At 40.5% G+C, this 17,491-nt stretch overlaps 1 protein-coding gene across 2 annotated transcripts; it reads right to left on the bottom strand.

The window, feature by feature from the left end:
* Positions 1 to 7,165: 7,165 nt before the first annotated feature.
* MMAA (metabolism of cobalamin associated A) lies at positions 7,166 to 13,570 on the bottom strand. Of its 2 annotated transcripts, XM_053940705.1 has the most exons (7): positions 13,159 to 13,570; positions 12,085 to 12,562; positions 10,951 to 11,073; positions 9,695 to 9,865; positions 9,307 to 9,392; positions 8,796 to 8,945; positions 7,166 to 7,521 (listed from the first exon to the last, which is right to left on the bottom strand). In XM_053940705.1, exons 2-7 carry the CDS (start codon positions 12,503 to 12,505, stop codon positions 7,234 to 7,236), a joined length of 1,239 nt encoding a protein of 412 aa, XP_053796680.1. In that variant the 5' UTR covers positions 12,506 to 12,562; positions 13,159 to 13,570; the 3' UTR covers positions 7,166 to 7,233. The 2 variants fall into 2 exon arrangements, with proteins under 2 accessions (XP_053796680.1, XP_053796682.1); XM_053940707.1 differs by lacking the exon at positions 13,159 to 13,570 and having other exon boundaries at positions 12,085 to 12,587.
* Positions 13,571 to 17,491: the final 3,921 nt, after the last annotated feature.

The raw sequence follows: 17,491 nt of genomic DNA, 5'->3' as shown, positions 1-17,491 counted from the left end.
AGCTAGTCAGACTAGACTAATTTATAAGATCTGTGCCTGTCTCCACAGCAATGTTTTCTAAGATGAAAGAATTGGCAATGGGCCAAACAAGATTATTTTAATTATCCCAGTTTCCCTCTGAAATTTCCTGTCGCATTGCATATGAAGTTTACAACCCCAAAAAAGGAAAACTGACCTGCCTAGCAGAACAAACCTCAGGCAGCCTGTATTCTAGGACCTTATTCCATCACGTGTAGGCACATGCTCCACTGCTGACCTCTCCTGACCTCAGGGTGTGGAGAGGCAGCAGCATTTCTAACATGGAAGGAATTGTGTGTGGTGAAAATGAGTGTCTGCAGCAGTGTCTCCAGCTAAACTGAAAACCACGTGCAATGTGCAAGACATGAAACTGGGACTTTCAACACATCATAATTCAAAATACCTGTTTCATGGCAGTACAGAAATAAAGCATTCAGTGGCTTCAGTGGCTTTTAGTCATACTGGTGCTGTACAGTAGCCATGCTCTACTCCATTGTTGCAGGTGTGGAAATGACAGTCCTAAAGAGGCCCACATTAAAGACTCCTTCATTTCTAAGAATGTCACATCCTAATGGATAATGGAAAGGAAAAGTGAAGGACAACAATATTTGAAGTCTGAAACATTAATTTTCAAATATAATCAGCTTCTATTGCCACTGCACACAGAAAGAACCAGTCAGGTTATAAATGCTGCATCGTACCACTCATAAACAACAAAAAAGGTTTTTTTTTACTTTTACTGAAACTGGTTTTAAAAGTGAGTTCCCCACTTCTCCTGTAAATCAGAAGTTAAGAACATTACTTCAGCCTCTTGTTTTGAGTCCTGCAGATATCAGATATTAGCAGCTGTTGTTAGTGAAGACAGACAAATCATACTCACAGCTCAAAATAAAGAAGTCCTGTTTGGGTGAACACAATTTGCTGTTCATCAAGCAAGGGCATGAAAAGTCATTCTTCTCTGTCTCAGATACCAGTCAGGATTTCCAGGTAGATCATTTGGTTAAGATTCATGCAATATTTAAAAAAAAAAAAAGAACAATATTTGCAATGTAATTCCATTCTCATTTGCTGATTATTACTTGATGCAGCTCTGCCAGATACCATGCACTTGCCATGCTTTTGACATGGCAACTTAGGGCAGAAGCCAGTTTCTTATGTAGCTGCCTGTTCTGGAATGAACATCTGATCTATCTGACCTCAATTAAGCAATTACAGCAGTATTAGTCATCTCCACGAATTTTACAAGATTGGGATAGCTGAACAGCAGAGCTTCTCTTTAAACTTCAGAAAAGGAGGGACGCCAGAGCATAACAGGCTTGTGAAACACATGCTGACCTTTTAACACATTGACCTGTAGTGCTCTGAAAGCCACCAATGAATAGAGGGGAGGAGACAGCGCTGGAGGTGACAGGTTGGAAAGGAGAAAACCACCACACTGACAAGGTACAGTGACCTAGTGTCCATGAGCATAAAGGTGGCTCAGGATAACAACATTTCTGGCAGAAAAAGTATACAAATACTCAGCTGTTTCTTACTCAGAGCTAGGTGTAAAAGACAAATATCTGAGCAACAATAAAAGCTCCTGGTCTAAGCCTCTGATGTGGTAAGGCACATTAAATGTTGCAGCTTCTGGTGTCAGTAAAAAGCCTTTGTCCAGTCAGACTAACAATTACAGTTTAGAGTTAGGTGAAGCAAGCAACTTACTCCTTGCTCTTACTTTACAGGCTTTGCCAGATTTTATCAGATAAAGGCACACATTCAGTGCAGACCCTCAATCATTTTCAGCCACATTCAATACCACTTCTGGTTCAGTTTATGAAAACCCTTCTAAAAGATGTAAACCAAGAAATTCTTAGCGCCCTAATTTCCCTTTCCTCTACGGATTATTTTGCCTACTTTGAAATACTAGGAAAGCTTCTCTAAATAAGAATAGACCTTACTGTGATGGTTGAAGTCTTTCTCCTTCCCTGAGAAGAGGGTCTGACATCACAGACTGGGAACCAGCTTAGCTCCTTTTCCTGAAAAGAGGCAGGATACATCTTAGTATAGCTGACTTGTCCCTGTATTTCCCATTCTCCAAATCTTCCTAGGACGGTGCCGGCTTTCTTCTAAGATTTGATGAGAGAGAAAGAGGAGTAAAGGGCAAAGGTAACCAAGAGGTCAAGAAGAGATGCTTTCCCTCAGATGCTGCTAACAAGGCACAGCACAGGAGTTTCACACGGCTTCAGAAACCCTTGTTCCCCGCTGGTGAGATCCATCCAAGCCCGGGTTCACCGAGGTTACAGCAAAAGAAAAGGTTGTACTTTTGTTGATCAACGCTGCTAAGCAACAAGTCATAAAACCCAACATCACCCTTGTCTTCTGCTGGCTGCAATTAGGGAACTACAAACAGGATCACAGATTCAGGGCTGGGAGAAAACCTTTAGCACTGCAAGTGTGCACTGCTCCCAGCGACACAGCTGGTGCAGCAACTCCTCATTAGACACACACCGGCATCCCCAGCCATTGCAGCCTGCACAGGGCAGGTCAGCCCAGGCCTCTGAAGCTGTAATAGCCTTTGGCTTCTCATAGGTTGTAATTTTTAAGTTGTAGCAGTCACTTTCAATTGAAGAAACAAAGCAGAAGTGTTGTCAGTCCCTGATTAACTTCATGAATGTTAAAGTCATGTTAAAAGGTGTATAAGTAAAGCTTTTATAGGCTACTCTACCAGTGGAAGAGATGTAAGAGGAAATGAAGACATAGCGATACAGAGCAGGAACTCTACACAGTAGAGTATTGCCACAGTATTTTAAGGAAAAATACAGGAATCATACCATGCATTCTGAAAGGTGAAGCTTTTAAGTTGTTACAAGTAAACAATCTCTTACTCAAAATACAAGAACTTCTAACTATTCCCCACTTAGAACACAATTACAAACAAACCCACCTAGTGCCAAAGGACAAGCATCACATGGTCCCACGCAACACACAAATCCAAAAGATCGGAACAGGAGTGGAATTTATAATTTTTGCAAGCCTCACAGAGCAAACATTGTCAGTCGCATCAATTTCTGTGGCTTCACAGTGAATTATCCAAGATAATTCTTATGCTCCCATGGGAGGAAAAATAGAGAAAAACATGCATTCCTCTTGCTGCTCCATAATATACCTTCTCCACACACTGTCATGAATGTCAGCCCCTCTTTTCCTTCCTTGTTCATCAGCTGAACCATACCTTAGTATGACAGGAGGGAACAGAGTATGTCTGACATCCTTCCATTCTAAGTACGTACTCTAATTGCTTCTGAGTTTTTAATTTTGAAATTTTTATTCTCTATTTACAAATGCTGGTAATGTTCCATTATGAGGGGGTTGGGTTACTTTTATTTAAACTGTAAGGAATATGACTGTGGAGTAGCTGAACTGGTTTTCAGAAGAGGAATCCTGTTGCTAGTCAGTCTGTGCACTGATGACTGTCAACTCTTCCAAGGAACACACTAATGTTTCCTTAAATACACTCTTTATCTACTTTTGTTCAATCTTTCATCAAATTATAAATGTTTTATAACAGTCCAGCAGGAATAGCTACAGAAGCACTAAACTCTGTAAAAACGTTTTTCTCATTTTAACTCGTGGAATATGCTACTTATTGACTGTGCATCCAAGGGGGAGCAACAGAGCACTCTGAGAAAGGAAAATAAAAAGGAAATAAGGATGTTTGTACCAGTACAGAGCAAGTCAGTAATTGAATCTTGCCACATTACGAAAGAAAACTTTAGGAAGGGAGCTTGCATACAGTTAAAAAAAAAAAGTGCCTTTTATTCTTTAGCTTTACTCAACTCCCATGCCCCAAAATCTCAAACAGCCAACACATTGCAGATTTCACAAATAAGCAATGTGTGAGGAGAACATAAAGGCTGAAGCAGCATGCACAACAGGAAGTAATGCATTTACAGAACGCAAGGGCAGATTAGATATCAAAGGAAAGTTTTTTATTACTTAAAGCAGGACATTACAACAGAACAGTAGTCAAGAAGGGGTCACTGGGTCCTGTCACTGAAAACAGAGAGATTAGATATGAAAGGAATAAGTCACACTAAGAGCATGAACTTGCTAAGAGCATTTTTTCAACCTTAAGTAACGTGGTTGTAAATATACGTGGGGCTCAGAGTAAGGACTATTGAACTGTAACCCTTACACTCTCTGACCTGTTTCAGAGTCCTGGCTAAATCACTTGATCTCACCACACTTGTTTTCTCCAGCTGTGAGAACCAGCAACATCTATTACACAGGGACCTGGGGAAAAGTTTCACACTTACAGACAACTGCAAGACTTTGTAGAAAACAACTTTGTGTATCTAAACAGTTTATTCCTTACCTCCCATACTCATGTGTCTAACAGTTTGTCATACCTCCAGCTACAAACTTCACCTTGCTATTGGCTTCTCATGAAGTTATATTATTTTCCCATACTATTCTGCAATGGCTGTGGGTTTAAGTGTTAACATGAGAGCAGCTTGACAACTCCAGAAACTAAGAATATGTCAACATCCTACTCAACAGATTTGTTTACTATCTTTTTTCAGAAGCCTGTTTACTTGAATAACAATATTTTAATGCATTTTAGCCAATTTAATCCCACAGAGCTAAAAATTATGAGCTGGAAACATTCTTCCCTGTCTTGGGACATAGTGGATTGCTTATGGAGTTGTAGCTGACCAGCTGAAGCTCTGCAGTCCTCCTAAAGACAATGCATCTGCCCAGCCCATGAGAACATGAACAAAACTGCACAAACTGAGCAGCAGTTCGCTCCAAAACACATCACAGCAAAATTTTACAGGTTGTAAAACAAACTATTTCATTAGCACATGGAAAGCTCAGTTTGCACAGGACAGCTTTTCAGTTTGGTAGAGGAATCACTGAAAAACAAAACAGGGACCCTCATTTACTGTTTCATTTCCAAACACTCCTTTCAATATAAGGATATTTCTCCATCTACTGAACCATGAGGCATAACTGAATACATAAAGAAGGCAAATAATATTTTCATTTAATGCTCTGCTTTAAGAGGAAAATGCAGTTTGAGGAACCTGCTTAAGCCATTGCACTTTTGCTAAGAGTTCGTTTGTAAATTAACAATATTATAAAAGAAGCAAGAAAATGAGAAAATAATGATAGCCCACAGCTTGAGTGGATCAGTAGAACTGCATCCAGAAAATAAATATTGAAGAAGCTGTAAAAAATATTCTGCATGAGAAGGTGCCATTTAAACAAAGCTGCAGGTTCTGTTTTACTTGACAGCTCATGTATAACAGACAAGGAAAACAGTAGTCCTGACAGAAGAAGTAATCACTATAATAAGGGTTTGATCTAACAGATAAACACAAATGAGGTCACCTCAAAAACTGCCACCTGAAACAAAGGGACTATCAAAAAACTGAGACCTCACTGGTTAAAATGCTCCTACTCTCATTAATTCATTTCCTACCTGACTGTCATTTCTTCTACAAGGTACCAAAATATACAGCCAGTACTTAAAGCTGAAAGGACTCAAAGGACACAAGATGTTGCTTTTGGTTTTGGGCGCTCTCCCTCATATTCAACAGAGGTTGTTGAAATAAAAAAGAAACTGTAAGCACTGCATTTCTCTCACAATTCAGCATGGTCATAACAAAGTCACTGTACTTCTGCTACTCCATACATTCCTTCAGCTGCTTCTTTGTAACTGATTGCAGCAACCCCAAAGCAGTGATTAAGAAACAGGAGTAAGTGGTCGGAGCTCAGAAGTTCTGACAATTTAGGTTGTGGACACCACTAACACCAGCTACCCCCAGTGCAAACTTTCTTACCAAAAAAATGCCTCAGCTGTATGGACCCCAAAACATCACAATGCCCTTCCTTAGTGTTTCACTGCAAACAGTGCCTAGCAGGCAAAAGTTGGCATCATGATGTAACAACTGGGAAAGAAAAGGAAAAAATATTTTGAGGGGAAAAAAACTGAACAAAAACAAACACTATGAAGGTAAAAAGAGGATTTAAGTAACCCAATTCACTGCTATACTGGAATCGGGTTGCCAGAAGCCAAACAGGTGATATTGAGCTAAAGTCACCATACCTTTTACATGAATGTCCAGAAAATCAAAACTCTGAAAATGATCACTTCCAATATTATTTCTTTAAAAACTAATTTATCTAAGTACCAACAGGCTCACAAATTCTCCTGTTTTACTGGTTTTACTGTCAGGTCTCCAAAAATCAGCACTTTTCCACTTTATCCTTCACGTTTAGTAGGTACCAGATGAGATCTGCCTTCTAGATCACGGATCAGGAAAACATTTCCTCCAGATTTTTCTCAAGGGAAAACAGAAAATAAAAGTGCTTTTGGTTGGAAGCAGTCCTGTCTTCTGCAAGAGATAAAGAAAAAATACCAAACACGACTGGCCATTTTGTTTGAATCCAAAAAACCTGAGTTAGATCAGAAAACCACAAAACATTATTTTTAGAGACAAGTTATTCTAGTATAAAGACATTTGCTATTAAAACATCACGGGTAACATTTGTCCAATCTGATGTCTGCATGTAAAAAAAAGTCTAACTACATTTTGCTCTTTAATAAAGCATCTATTTTGAAACCTCATGGTTGAAATTCCCTTCTCCTACTGTACAGTAATAACTAACTACAACTTCCAAAGAGGGACCAAACACCACTGTGTTCTATTTATATGCATACAATTTATTTAAAACTAAGGCTGTGGTCTGGTGCTGTCAGGCACTGCAATGTTCTTGCTGTCACTCAAGGTGAGGAAAGAAAATGCAATCCATTCTGGCAACAGCTGCTGCTATATTAGAATGGAAAGCTGCAGTGTCAACTGCTCTGAGATGACCCCACAACGAGAATCAAACCCTGCACCGCCACAAACCTCGCTCTCCTGCCCTCTCCAAACCCAATCATTTTACATGGGCATCCAGTTTTTATCAACAGACCTATGGCACGTAGAAATAGAAGATTTGGAAATTAATTTTTTTCCAGTAGTGTGTAGTAATCTCTTAAGGAGTGTTTAGATTTGTCATGATCACTGCATATACAGAATCCAACTGAATTCTTTTGCAGAGTACTGGATAGGTTTTCTATTCATTTCTGCTGCAGCAAAACACCTGAATCCACACATAGAAAAAGCATATTTAATGTTCATCTTTACATAAAGCACTTATCAAGAACAGAGTAGAAAACAATGCTTAGAGACCATCTTTGAATGCCTTCAGCAGCAGGTCTGCTGCCAGCCCAGGAGACAAGACTCCTCGAAGAACTTTTTCTTCCAGAAGTGGGATCTTATCCTTGACTGCCAGGTGACTCCGGAAATGCTCCAGCATGTTTTCCTGGATGAGGTTCCACATCCACACCTTCTGCTGCTTCCGCCGTTTGGCAAGCAGCTCGCCGCTTGTGAGCATGAGGTCCCGGAACTCGGTCATTTTATCCCACATCTCCGAGATGCCCTCCCCGGTTTTGGCGGAGATGCGCATTACCTGGTGGATTCAGAGGAATTGGCAAAGCCAAGTCAGCTGCTGGCCTGGAGGCTTCAAATACTGGATCAGGTAGATTGCATGGAAATTAAGAAATGTGTGAGGGAAGCTTCCTTCAATACTCGCTTCATGAGGCTCTAAGCATTTCTGTGCCTTCCCCCCAACCCCTCCAAAAATTTGGGATTCTACTAACTAGAAGTAGACCCTGAAATCCATACTATTTAGGATATTTGTCCAGATGCTTGTTATGAGAATCATTTTTAGTTAGTCCTTCAGCTAAAAGACACACTACTGCTCTTTTACTTAAATGTAGAGTTAAGGGCATATTCTGGAAGATATTCTTTTGCACTTAAAATATGACAGAAACAAGGGGGTTTTTGTTTTGTTGTTTTTTTTTTTTTTTTTTGTCTTTGCTTTCCAGACCAGGAATTAATTTTGCCAATAATATTTCAGAAGTCCAGCACAATCTTTCAAATTGAACAGACTGTTTTTTTTTTTTTTTAAAAGCTTCTCTCCTTTTCCACACTTAGAAAAGAAAGGCTAATCCTCATGCAGCCCAGCTGATTTAAACTCACCTTAATGGGTCAATTTCAATACCAGGGTAGAACAAACCTCCTTTACAGATAGCTTATTTATAAAGGAAGTGAGAGTGTGTGTGTGTGTGCTTATTCTATATACACATACTAAAAACTAGTTCTGAATCTTCTTAAAAATCCACCAAAACCTTTTAGTAGATAAAATACAGCATTAAAACGGAAGACCTACAGGATAAGAATTCCAATTGTCTAGCCATTTTTATTATGTGAGAAAATAAAAAAAATTAAAGCAATAAAGGAAACACGTGAACTAGTGAAAGAACAAAGAGTTATAATGGAGGGAGAAGTAGACTAAGGGACGTTTTTAGATATGCGAAGTTTACAAAAAGCAAGTAAAGTTTGTACCACTCCTGATGTCAGTAATAGCTCTGCTAGTGCAGAGATTGTAGCTCAGGGCAGGAGTCCTGGGGAGGAGGACTGGCTTTGCAGTGTTTCATGTGGCACACCTTGAGACCAGAGGTGAGGCACCTCACCAGCACACTGAGACCAAACAACCAACTGCAATTTTTAAAAAGAGCCCAGGGAGACTAGGACAGCTAGATGAGAAGATAACAAATTTAAATCATTCAGCACGTTTTCTGGGAGGGAAAAATACAAAAAACGCCCAAACACATCACCAAAACCCATACAAAACCAAACCAGACCCAAAGAGCCCCACAAAACACAGGGAAGTCCACAAACCTTTGGCCTCCAAACCTTTGAACGCTTGCGAAGCAGCTTCATAGCACTGATGTACTCAGCCTGGATCCTCCGGGCAGGCACAACTAAATCACCATCAGCCTTATTGATAGCAACCAGGTCTGCCATCTCAATGATGCCCCGTTTGATGCCCTAAATGCAACAGGGATAGAAATCAGGAGTACCCAGAGGGGCTGTGACACGTTGATTCATCACAAAAAGCAAGTCAAAATGCTTTGGTAGTTTCTAGTTTTTCCCCCCAAAAATATATGTAACTAGTAAATATGTCAAAGTTAAGAAACAGAGTATGAAAGTTTACATCCTAATACTTTTAAAATCAAAAAGGGAGGGAGTTTAACTGTGCAGTAAGTGGAAGATACTGAAAATACTTAATAATAACAGCAAAATGGACAAAACACTATTGATATGGACTTTCTGCACAGATACTACACGCTGAATTTAAGTTTCTCTTTCTAGTCCCAGGTAGTAACCAATAAGAGAAACTGAAAAATACCTGTAATTCATCTCCACCCGCAGGTGGTAGCAGTAATATAAACATATCAACCATATCAGCCACAGCAAATTCTGACTGGCCCACACCTAAAAAATTAAATTCAGAATTTACCATTTGCTGCAAACTTTCAGTCTCATTAATGACAGTAATTGTGAGAGATGCCAGCACTGTCCCATGAACAAACCCCACTAACAAAACAAAGACAACAGGAAATGTGACAGTTTAGTAAGACATACAGGACTAGAAAACAAGACAGAATGAGCATTCCTGTTCAACCAGTGACCACGTATGAAAACATGGGCAAAAACCAAGGCAGGGGTATGCAATTTTTAGCACAGCTTATTTTCATATCACAACAGGACAATCAAAGCAAACCCTAAGCACATACCTACTGTTTCCACGAGAACAACATCGTAGCCTCCTCCTTCACAGAGCAAAATGGCTTCATTTGTGGTCCTTGTGACACCTCCCAGTGTCCCACCGGTTGGAGATGGTCTGATGTATGCATTCATGTCTCTTGACAACTCAGTCATCCGTGTTTTATCACCCAGTAGGGAACCTTAATGTTAAATTATTTCAGAAGTGCAACACAGCCACACTCCCCCTTCTCCCCTCTCCCCACCAATAAAGGAGTGAGGAAAGACAGATTTCTTGTACAAAGCCAGTCAAATAAGAATATCCTAGTCATAGTTGCTCAAGACTTAGCTGAGGACTAAGAAGCTACTGTCTGGTTCCTCTGCTTCTCAGAAGCTGGAAAGGCCTGACAGGCAGACCTTACTGCTACCAAATACCAAGGATCTGTGCTAGGTCAGAATGAATTCTACAACTCCTGATTGGACTTTTGAAGCCTACACACATCAGGCCACGCAGCTGATTCCTGTCTGTTCCTGTCCAAAGGGACAAATCCCTGCATTATGATTCTGACACACCTTGATGCTGGATGTTTTAAGAGAGCTGACACGTGTCCCTGCCTTCCTTCTACTCAAACAAACTGCAAATCAGATTCAGCGAGATCTACGCACTCGACACACACTCCAAAAGATGAGAGAAGCTCAATTCTTCCAACTGCTGCAGTCATGCTGTCACATTTTGCTACTCTACTGATGCATCCTGAAGGCATGCATTAAAGAACACAGTCTGTCTTAGCTCCACGTCATTGCAATGCTCTAGTTATTTCTTTATAAATAGTTACACACCTCCAACAGCACAGAAGCTGGAAAAATGAATGATGCTGCCTGGCAAGCTGCCCGTTATGGAAAGATTGAAATCAAGATTGTATTATTTGTATCAGAGATACCATGAATCAGGCATGGTCAGCTTGTAATTTCCCTATAATTTTTTACTGGAGAGTTACAGATCACAGCCTGTCATCAGTAATCCTGCACAACTTCCAAAAAATTCAAATTTAGAAAAATAATTTGTAAGGCAACATTTGAACTCTGGGAAAGAGGAAATCTGAAAGAATCTGAAAGAAATCTGAACACAGATACCTATTTCCCAATTTTGTATCACATAGGAAAAAAATATTATTTATTTTACATTTTACTGTTATAGGCACCAAAGTTTCTTCCACTTGGCCCAAAGAGATACTTCTGTAGTTGACAAGGTATTAGAAACTTGACTCAAACTTTAATTCACACTCACCACCACTTGTACTAGAGGAAGGGTCCACAGCCAACACAGACACTTTGTGGTTTCTTTCCGTAAGCATCTTCCCAAAGCATTCTATGAAGGTCGACTTTCCAGCACCAGGAGGACCAGACAACCCTAAGTAATCACATGAGGAAGAAAAAGCAATTTTTTTAGTCAAATAAAAAATACATCTCATGAATACCATCAACATTTAAGTTGATAACAATTCATACTTTAACACAGCATCACAACAAAAGCAAATAAAAGCTATGTCAAAACAAAATAGGAGCTTGGCAACACAGCAGCACTTCACCACCCGTCATTCCATTGACACCAACATAACATTTGGTTTATCCACATCTATTTCTTCCCCTCCAAATAAAATTATACTGTATGACCTTTCCTTCAGAACTTTCAAAATATTAGAACTGGATTTTTCAGATTTACTACAAAAGAAACTCTCCAAAAGGAAAAGCAAGCCCTTACCTCGAAGAGCTGCTCTTTCAAAAAAACGAGGCCATTTATTTGCATGTCAAAGCTCACAAACTAAGATTAGCACCAAACTTTTCTCACTCCCATGCCCCAGTTCTTGATCTTACTATCTTTGTAGGGACAGGAGAGATGACAGCTGGGCATGACACATGTTAGCAGTGCTTCTCTTTGTAAGGGAAAAATATTTTATAGCTTCCAAGAGAAGCAGGTTCAAGTCTCCTTCAGCTGAAAATCAGGCTGCTTAACAGAAGGCCATAAAACAGGAAGGTGCATGTTCTTCCTTCTGTAGACTAAAAAAGGGATTCAGGAAGTGTTCAAGAAAACACCTTCTTTGGGAAAAAAACAGGTCTGCTTGACTACCTCTTCCCCTAAGTGTAGATAACATCTGCATCAATCTGCAAACTAACTACTGTTTCACCTTATAATGGTTACAAAACCCACCGTGGATAACACTCTGAAGAAGCAACAATAATTTCAAAAGCATTTTTCATCTCAAGCCATAATTCCACTGGACAACAGAAGTAATCTAGATTGGTTATAAACCACAAAAAAAATAACAATCCAAGACTACAGACCACAAACAACAGTGATAATAAAAGGTGAGGACACTAATGACATGTAAGCAACTACTAGACAAGACATAAGAGGACTAACCCACTCTAAAGGCAAGTGGCTTTCCTTGATTTAGCTTTTCTTGTTCCCTGTGGTAGGATAATACCTTCTGAAGGAGCACCTGGGCTACTTTCTTCTTCCTACTCTGAGTTGATTCTATGAGTGTAATGGCTTCGGCTAAACAGGCTCTGTGGCCCTGGATTAGCCCATGGTAAAGTCTGTCTACAAGTCTCTGCTCCTGGGCAGAAAGTCCCTCTGCTTGCTGCTCAGGGGCTGCTTGCTGGCACAGCTCTCTCCTCAAAGCATTTGATGAACAAATCCATTTTGTGTGGCAGCGGTGCGCTGGCCCAAGAGACCCAGCGCCCAGGAAACCTTCCCGGCGAGTGAAGCGAAAGTTCATGAAGTAATTTCTTCTGGAGAAATAACAGCGAGGGAATCCCAGCAGCAAAGAGGGGATCTTCATCTTGTTTGGAACTAAAAAAGTACCAGAGTTGTCAGTTCACTTCTGTTTGCAGACACCCTAAAGAGAAGGAAAAACGTTTTTACTTTCCTCAAAGCACTTGTGAGGACTCAAATTAAATTTATGTACATCTGTGATCATCAGCTTTGATTTATCCATACCTGCTGCCTTGAATTAAAAAAATTACCATCTTTTCCCGTTAAACAGACACAATAAAAACACGCTATAGAATCAAAAGCACAGCATCTCTTTATTATCACACTTCATAAATGAAAATATCAAAAGAAGTACTTTCAAATAAGCCTCTGAGGGCACACGCAGCACATTAGAAATCCAGGAACACTCAATCCACATGCCACAAGGGTGGTATATTCTGCTCTGTTTTTAACAATTTTTCGGGATCAGGGCACATTGGCACTTATTTCCATCAGAAAGAGGGAAAAAGGGGGCTGGGGGAGCGTTCAGACACAAGAACATTTAGAAATAAACAGCAGGAGCTGAAGCCTCCCCGAGGCGCCCGGGCGGCCCCAGCCCCTCTCCCGCTCCGCCGCCTCAGGCCGGGGGCGGCCGCTGAGGGGATGAGGGCACGGGAAAAGCCGCCATTCCCGGCCGACCCCCGCCACTCCCGGCCGACCCCCGCCATTCCCGGCACCTACCGGAGCCGCCCCGCTCCGCCCCGGGAAGTGACGGCCTCAGGCTGAGCCGGAACCCGCTGCCCAGCAGGGAAAAGGCCGAGCAGGGCTGGGGAAGGAGGTGCAGAGGGGCAGGGAGCTACCCCGCCATTCCCCAGGGCCCCCAGAGCGAGGGGTCACGGCCTCAAGGCTCAGGTCTGGCCATTCCACGAGCACGCAAAACTTCCATGGCCGTGGAGTCACAGTCTCCCTGCCCTGGCCTTACAGCGAAGGTTGTTTCAAATCATCATTTCTCTCCTGATTTAGAGGTATACACTCTGAATATCCGTGCGTGGCGATTTACCAGTCCTCCCACTTCTTTTCATACACCAAGGAGGGAGAAGAAATGCTTAAATCCCGGCATGTGCATATTAAATCACATTTATTTTCAGCCTTATTAAACTTCCTCTTTAAACTTTTCTGATGTGGAATGTTGGTTTATTGTGAGGCAGGGTTTGTTTTGCTTCCTTAATTTTTTTTAAACTATTATTATTTCTCCAGTCTTGTCACCACCCTTTTTCTGCCCGTCTTCTTGTTGAAGTACGCAGATGTACTTCCAATGAATGTAAACACACCGAATCCACTGGCTGTTCCCAGTGCCTTGCACTGTGTCCTGCAAAGACTCTTTCACAGTGTCAGCACATGGGCAGTGAAAATGACAGAATATTAAATAGCAAAAGTTTTGTCCTGAACTGCTGGATGCACAATTTAATCTCACTGCTGTTATTCCGGTCCAGAGGATGATGATACATAGAGAACCAAACACTTCAGGGCTAAGAAAATATGCAATTTTCTGTGCCTATCAGCATGGGATGAAACCACAGCAGAAAGAGACAAGAAGCTCCATTTCGAAATAGCCTTGTGAGGTCTTTCTGTTTAACCAGGTCTTTATTCACCAGAGTTAGCCTGGATCACTATAATCTCTTCATTAACAGGCTTTCTACGGCTCTCTGTTTCAAGTGCTGTACTTATACCTAGGTAACACATCCCCACTACTATTTTAATAACAGCAGAAACAACAAAAAAAGCCACATTCTACTACTGCTTAATTGATCCTTCATTTTATGCCCCTTTGTGTTCTCCCAGATTGAATACTTTTGTCAGTGACCTTGATGAACAGGCACGGAAAACTGCACATGTCATGAACGCTGAAGAGAAGAGGGCATTGTTCGGTTCTCTATGATAACCTTGTGGACAGGGATAATAGGAGTGAGATTAAAGTGTGCACTCAGCAGTTCAGAACAAAAGTGCTGCTCTTTTACACAGCCCATCAGCTGTACTGCCAATCTGATACGGCCACAAGTAGGCAATGAATGTGCTGTAGAGTTATCTTCCTGCAAGAACTGTTTTAAAGATTTTGCACACTGGTGAGGTCTGGAACTCCAAATTGCTCAAGTCATCCTCTTTTTTGTTCCCTTATCCCCCCAGCTCTGTTATGCAACAAGTTTGCTTTTCACCAGTCAGAGACTATGGTCTCCAAATGCCACACATGCGAGGAAAACTTCCTATTGCCTTGTCAATTATATGCACCCTTTCCTCCAATAGACTTTCATACATCAGAGATTATATAGGTCTGCTAGAATTAGGTGCTCTTCTACCACCTCTGATTTTCTTTTACTATAACCTCATACAAAATAGGCAAAATACTCCCATAGAGGCTGGATCATATCTAGAGTCTTCTTAATCTACATCCTACTATTCTACACAGTGTTCTTGTGTTTCTCCTGTGGTCTTCAATGTATGAAACTAAAGACGGGGGGGTTTGGTTGTTATTACACACAGCCCAATAAATTTTGGTCATACTCACTGCATTTGTACTTTCTAATCTCCAATATAGAGATTTTTCTTGACTTCTGTATTCTTTATCTGTTCATCACTAATTTACTTAACATCGTTGCTGAGCTATTCAGGAGGGTAATTCAGTAGCTTTCTGCATCAGGCTCTGTTTCTCCTTTTTCTTACAAATTATCTTTCAAATTTGGGGTGGGGAGAATGTGTTTGTGGATTTGTGTTTTTTTTTTTTTTTTAATTTCAAATTTAACTCATATTCTGTGTTCTCTTTGCTTCTTTTCCCCAAGGGTGTCAGAAGAAAAAAAAATGCACACCCCATAGTTATTCCATCAGAGTCTGCAAACTTGTCCAAGATTTAAGAAAATTATCTGTTTTAACCTCCTTGCTGCAAATTGATCCCAGTGTTAAAGAAGAGTGTACTGCTGGTAACTCATGAAATAGCAGTCTTCTTTCTGAGCCAATACTAAATCAAACATCCTGTAAAGTGTTATACATATTGGGCCATGAGCTGAAGGTGCAGGGACACACAGACATTCAGGCAAAATGTGCAACCAAATCCAGATCATTACAAAAGAATAGAAGAAGACCCTTCTGTAACTTCTCACAGCAGGAATAGTATTAACACTAGAATCTGCCAAATTCAACCATGCAAATTTACATTCTAACTGGCTTCCCCTTGCAGTTTCAGTTGGATTAGCTCATGCTTTCTTTCTCTGGCAACACTGATTTCCTTGCTCTGTTCACCTCCTCTTTAAGAAAACCCAAAGTAATCTTTGTGCACATAATTAATACAATGATATTTAATATTATCAGAGACATTTCTCTACAGCAATATGCTGAAAAGGCCAATACAAAACCACAGTCCCTGCCATGGTACAAACTGAAACCATAGTGGTGACCAAATTACCATTTGCTCTTTATTTCAGAAGGCACCCCTCAATTCATTTCAGTTTTCAGAGAAGCAGAAAAGTTTGATCCAACCTCCTCTTTACAACAAAACACGAAGCAAGGTAACTACTGATTACAGCCTTCCTTTCAAGAGGAAAGGCTAAGCTTTTCAAGGACAGTCTTAGCATTCTAGACAAAATACACCTCCTGTCTTATCTTGAAAGATAATTGGACACCTGAAATGAAATCACTAGAAAGTATATCCACAGCTGAAAGTTTGCCTGTCGAAATGCAACTTGAGCCCAGATCGGCAATCACAACTCAGGCAAGGAAATACCAGGAAAAAAGGGCTCTCCCCAGAAGCTGTGCAACTGCTACACCAACAGGTGTTTGCTGACTGTGAGCATCCCAAGGTTTTTCCACAAAGGCCAGGACAGAGCAGCAGGTCAGCTGCCTGGCTAGGTGTGGAGAAAACAGCCTTTCCACAGCTTCCCAGGGCCAGCCACCTACAGAGAGGAGACAACTCCCTGGCTGAGCAGACTCTCTGTACCTGTGCTGGTGAGGAGCCATAAGGTTGTCAGGGCTGCTGGAGCCTGGAAAAAGAAATTTGCTCTATTAGCTTTGGCTGAGACCTACAAGAGTGCATCTGAAGAAAGCAGAAGGAAAAGTGATCTTAAATAATTATGGTTTGTATTTGTGTTTTTATAAACAAGGGAGCTGAAGTTTCTTCACAAAACCTTAGAGCAGTGACTTCAACGTTTCCTTGTTGGTATGAACTGAGCAGTGATTGCACATTAGTGAGAAATTACATCAGCCATTACAGGAAAGTTTTCTACTGCTTATGCACAAGTTTTTAAATTGTTAATGATGAACTGCCTGATATGAAATTATTTTTAAAGGGGACAGATAAAACTATCTTTTCCTATAAAAGCAACTATCTTTTCTGTAAAAAAGGAAGGACATTTACTATATAAGCAAAACCCCCAAATATTATTCATATACTACTACTAGTTGTAAAAGCCATTTAAATAATGTTCTCCAAGACTGATTCATTGTTAAAATTATAAACCTGGAAGAGCAAGTCACTTGCCAGTAAAATATTATTTCTTTTTCTTTCAATTAAAAAAGTATTTAAAAGCTTGGCTTAAAGAGCATGTTTTTCTCCATGGCCACCAATGACTCACGATATCAAAATATTTCTCATGTAGTTCATTATTCATATTCACAGCTGAAAAGGAAATCATTAGTTGCCTTGTCCTGTTTTTTTTTTTTTCAATACAGCAATGAAACCATACTAAGCATAGTAGTAAACATAAAAAATATAATACAAAATATAATCTGACACCTGACTTTGCTGACACACCCTCATTCCCAGCTACTTTTTGCTCAAGGAAAGGCCTGATTGGCTGCAGTTTTTAAGTTCTGTAGTTGCCAAAAATTCAGTCCTCAGCAGAGGACTGAGACTTTGAAGTGACTAAATATAATCCTCCTTCCCTCCAGCCCTGGGTGCCAAAGATTTATTAAGTCAGTTTGAAATGAGCACAACCTTATACACCAAAAAGTGAATACTGTAGTTCACAAGGTGAAGAATCGGAGCAAGGAATCAATGATGAATGCATAACTCAGTTTACCACTGAAG

The sequence above is a fragment of the Vidua chalybeata genome, chromosome 4, assembly GCF_026979565.1.
Source record: "Vidua chalybeata isolate OUT-0048 chromosome 4, bVidCha1 merged haplotype, whole genome shotgun sequence".
NCBI lineage: Eukaryota > Metazoa > Chordata > Aves > Passeriformes > Viduidae > Vidua > Vidua chalybeata.
This window is presented reverse-complemented; position numbering and strand designations above follow the sequence as displayed.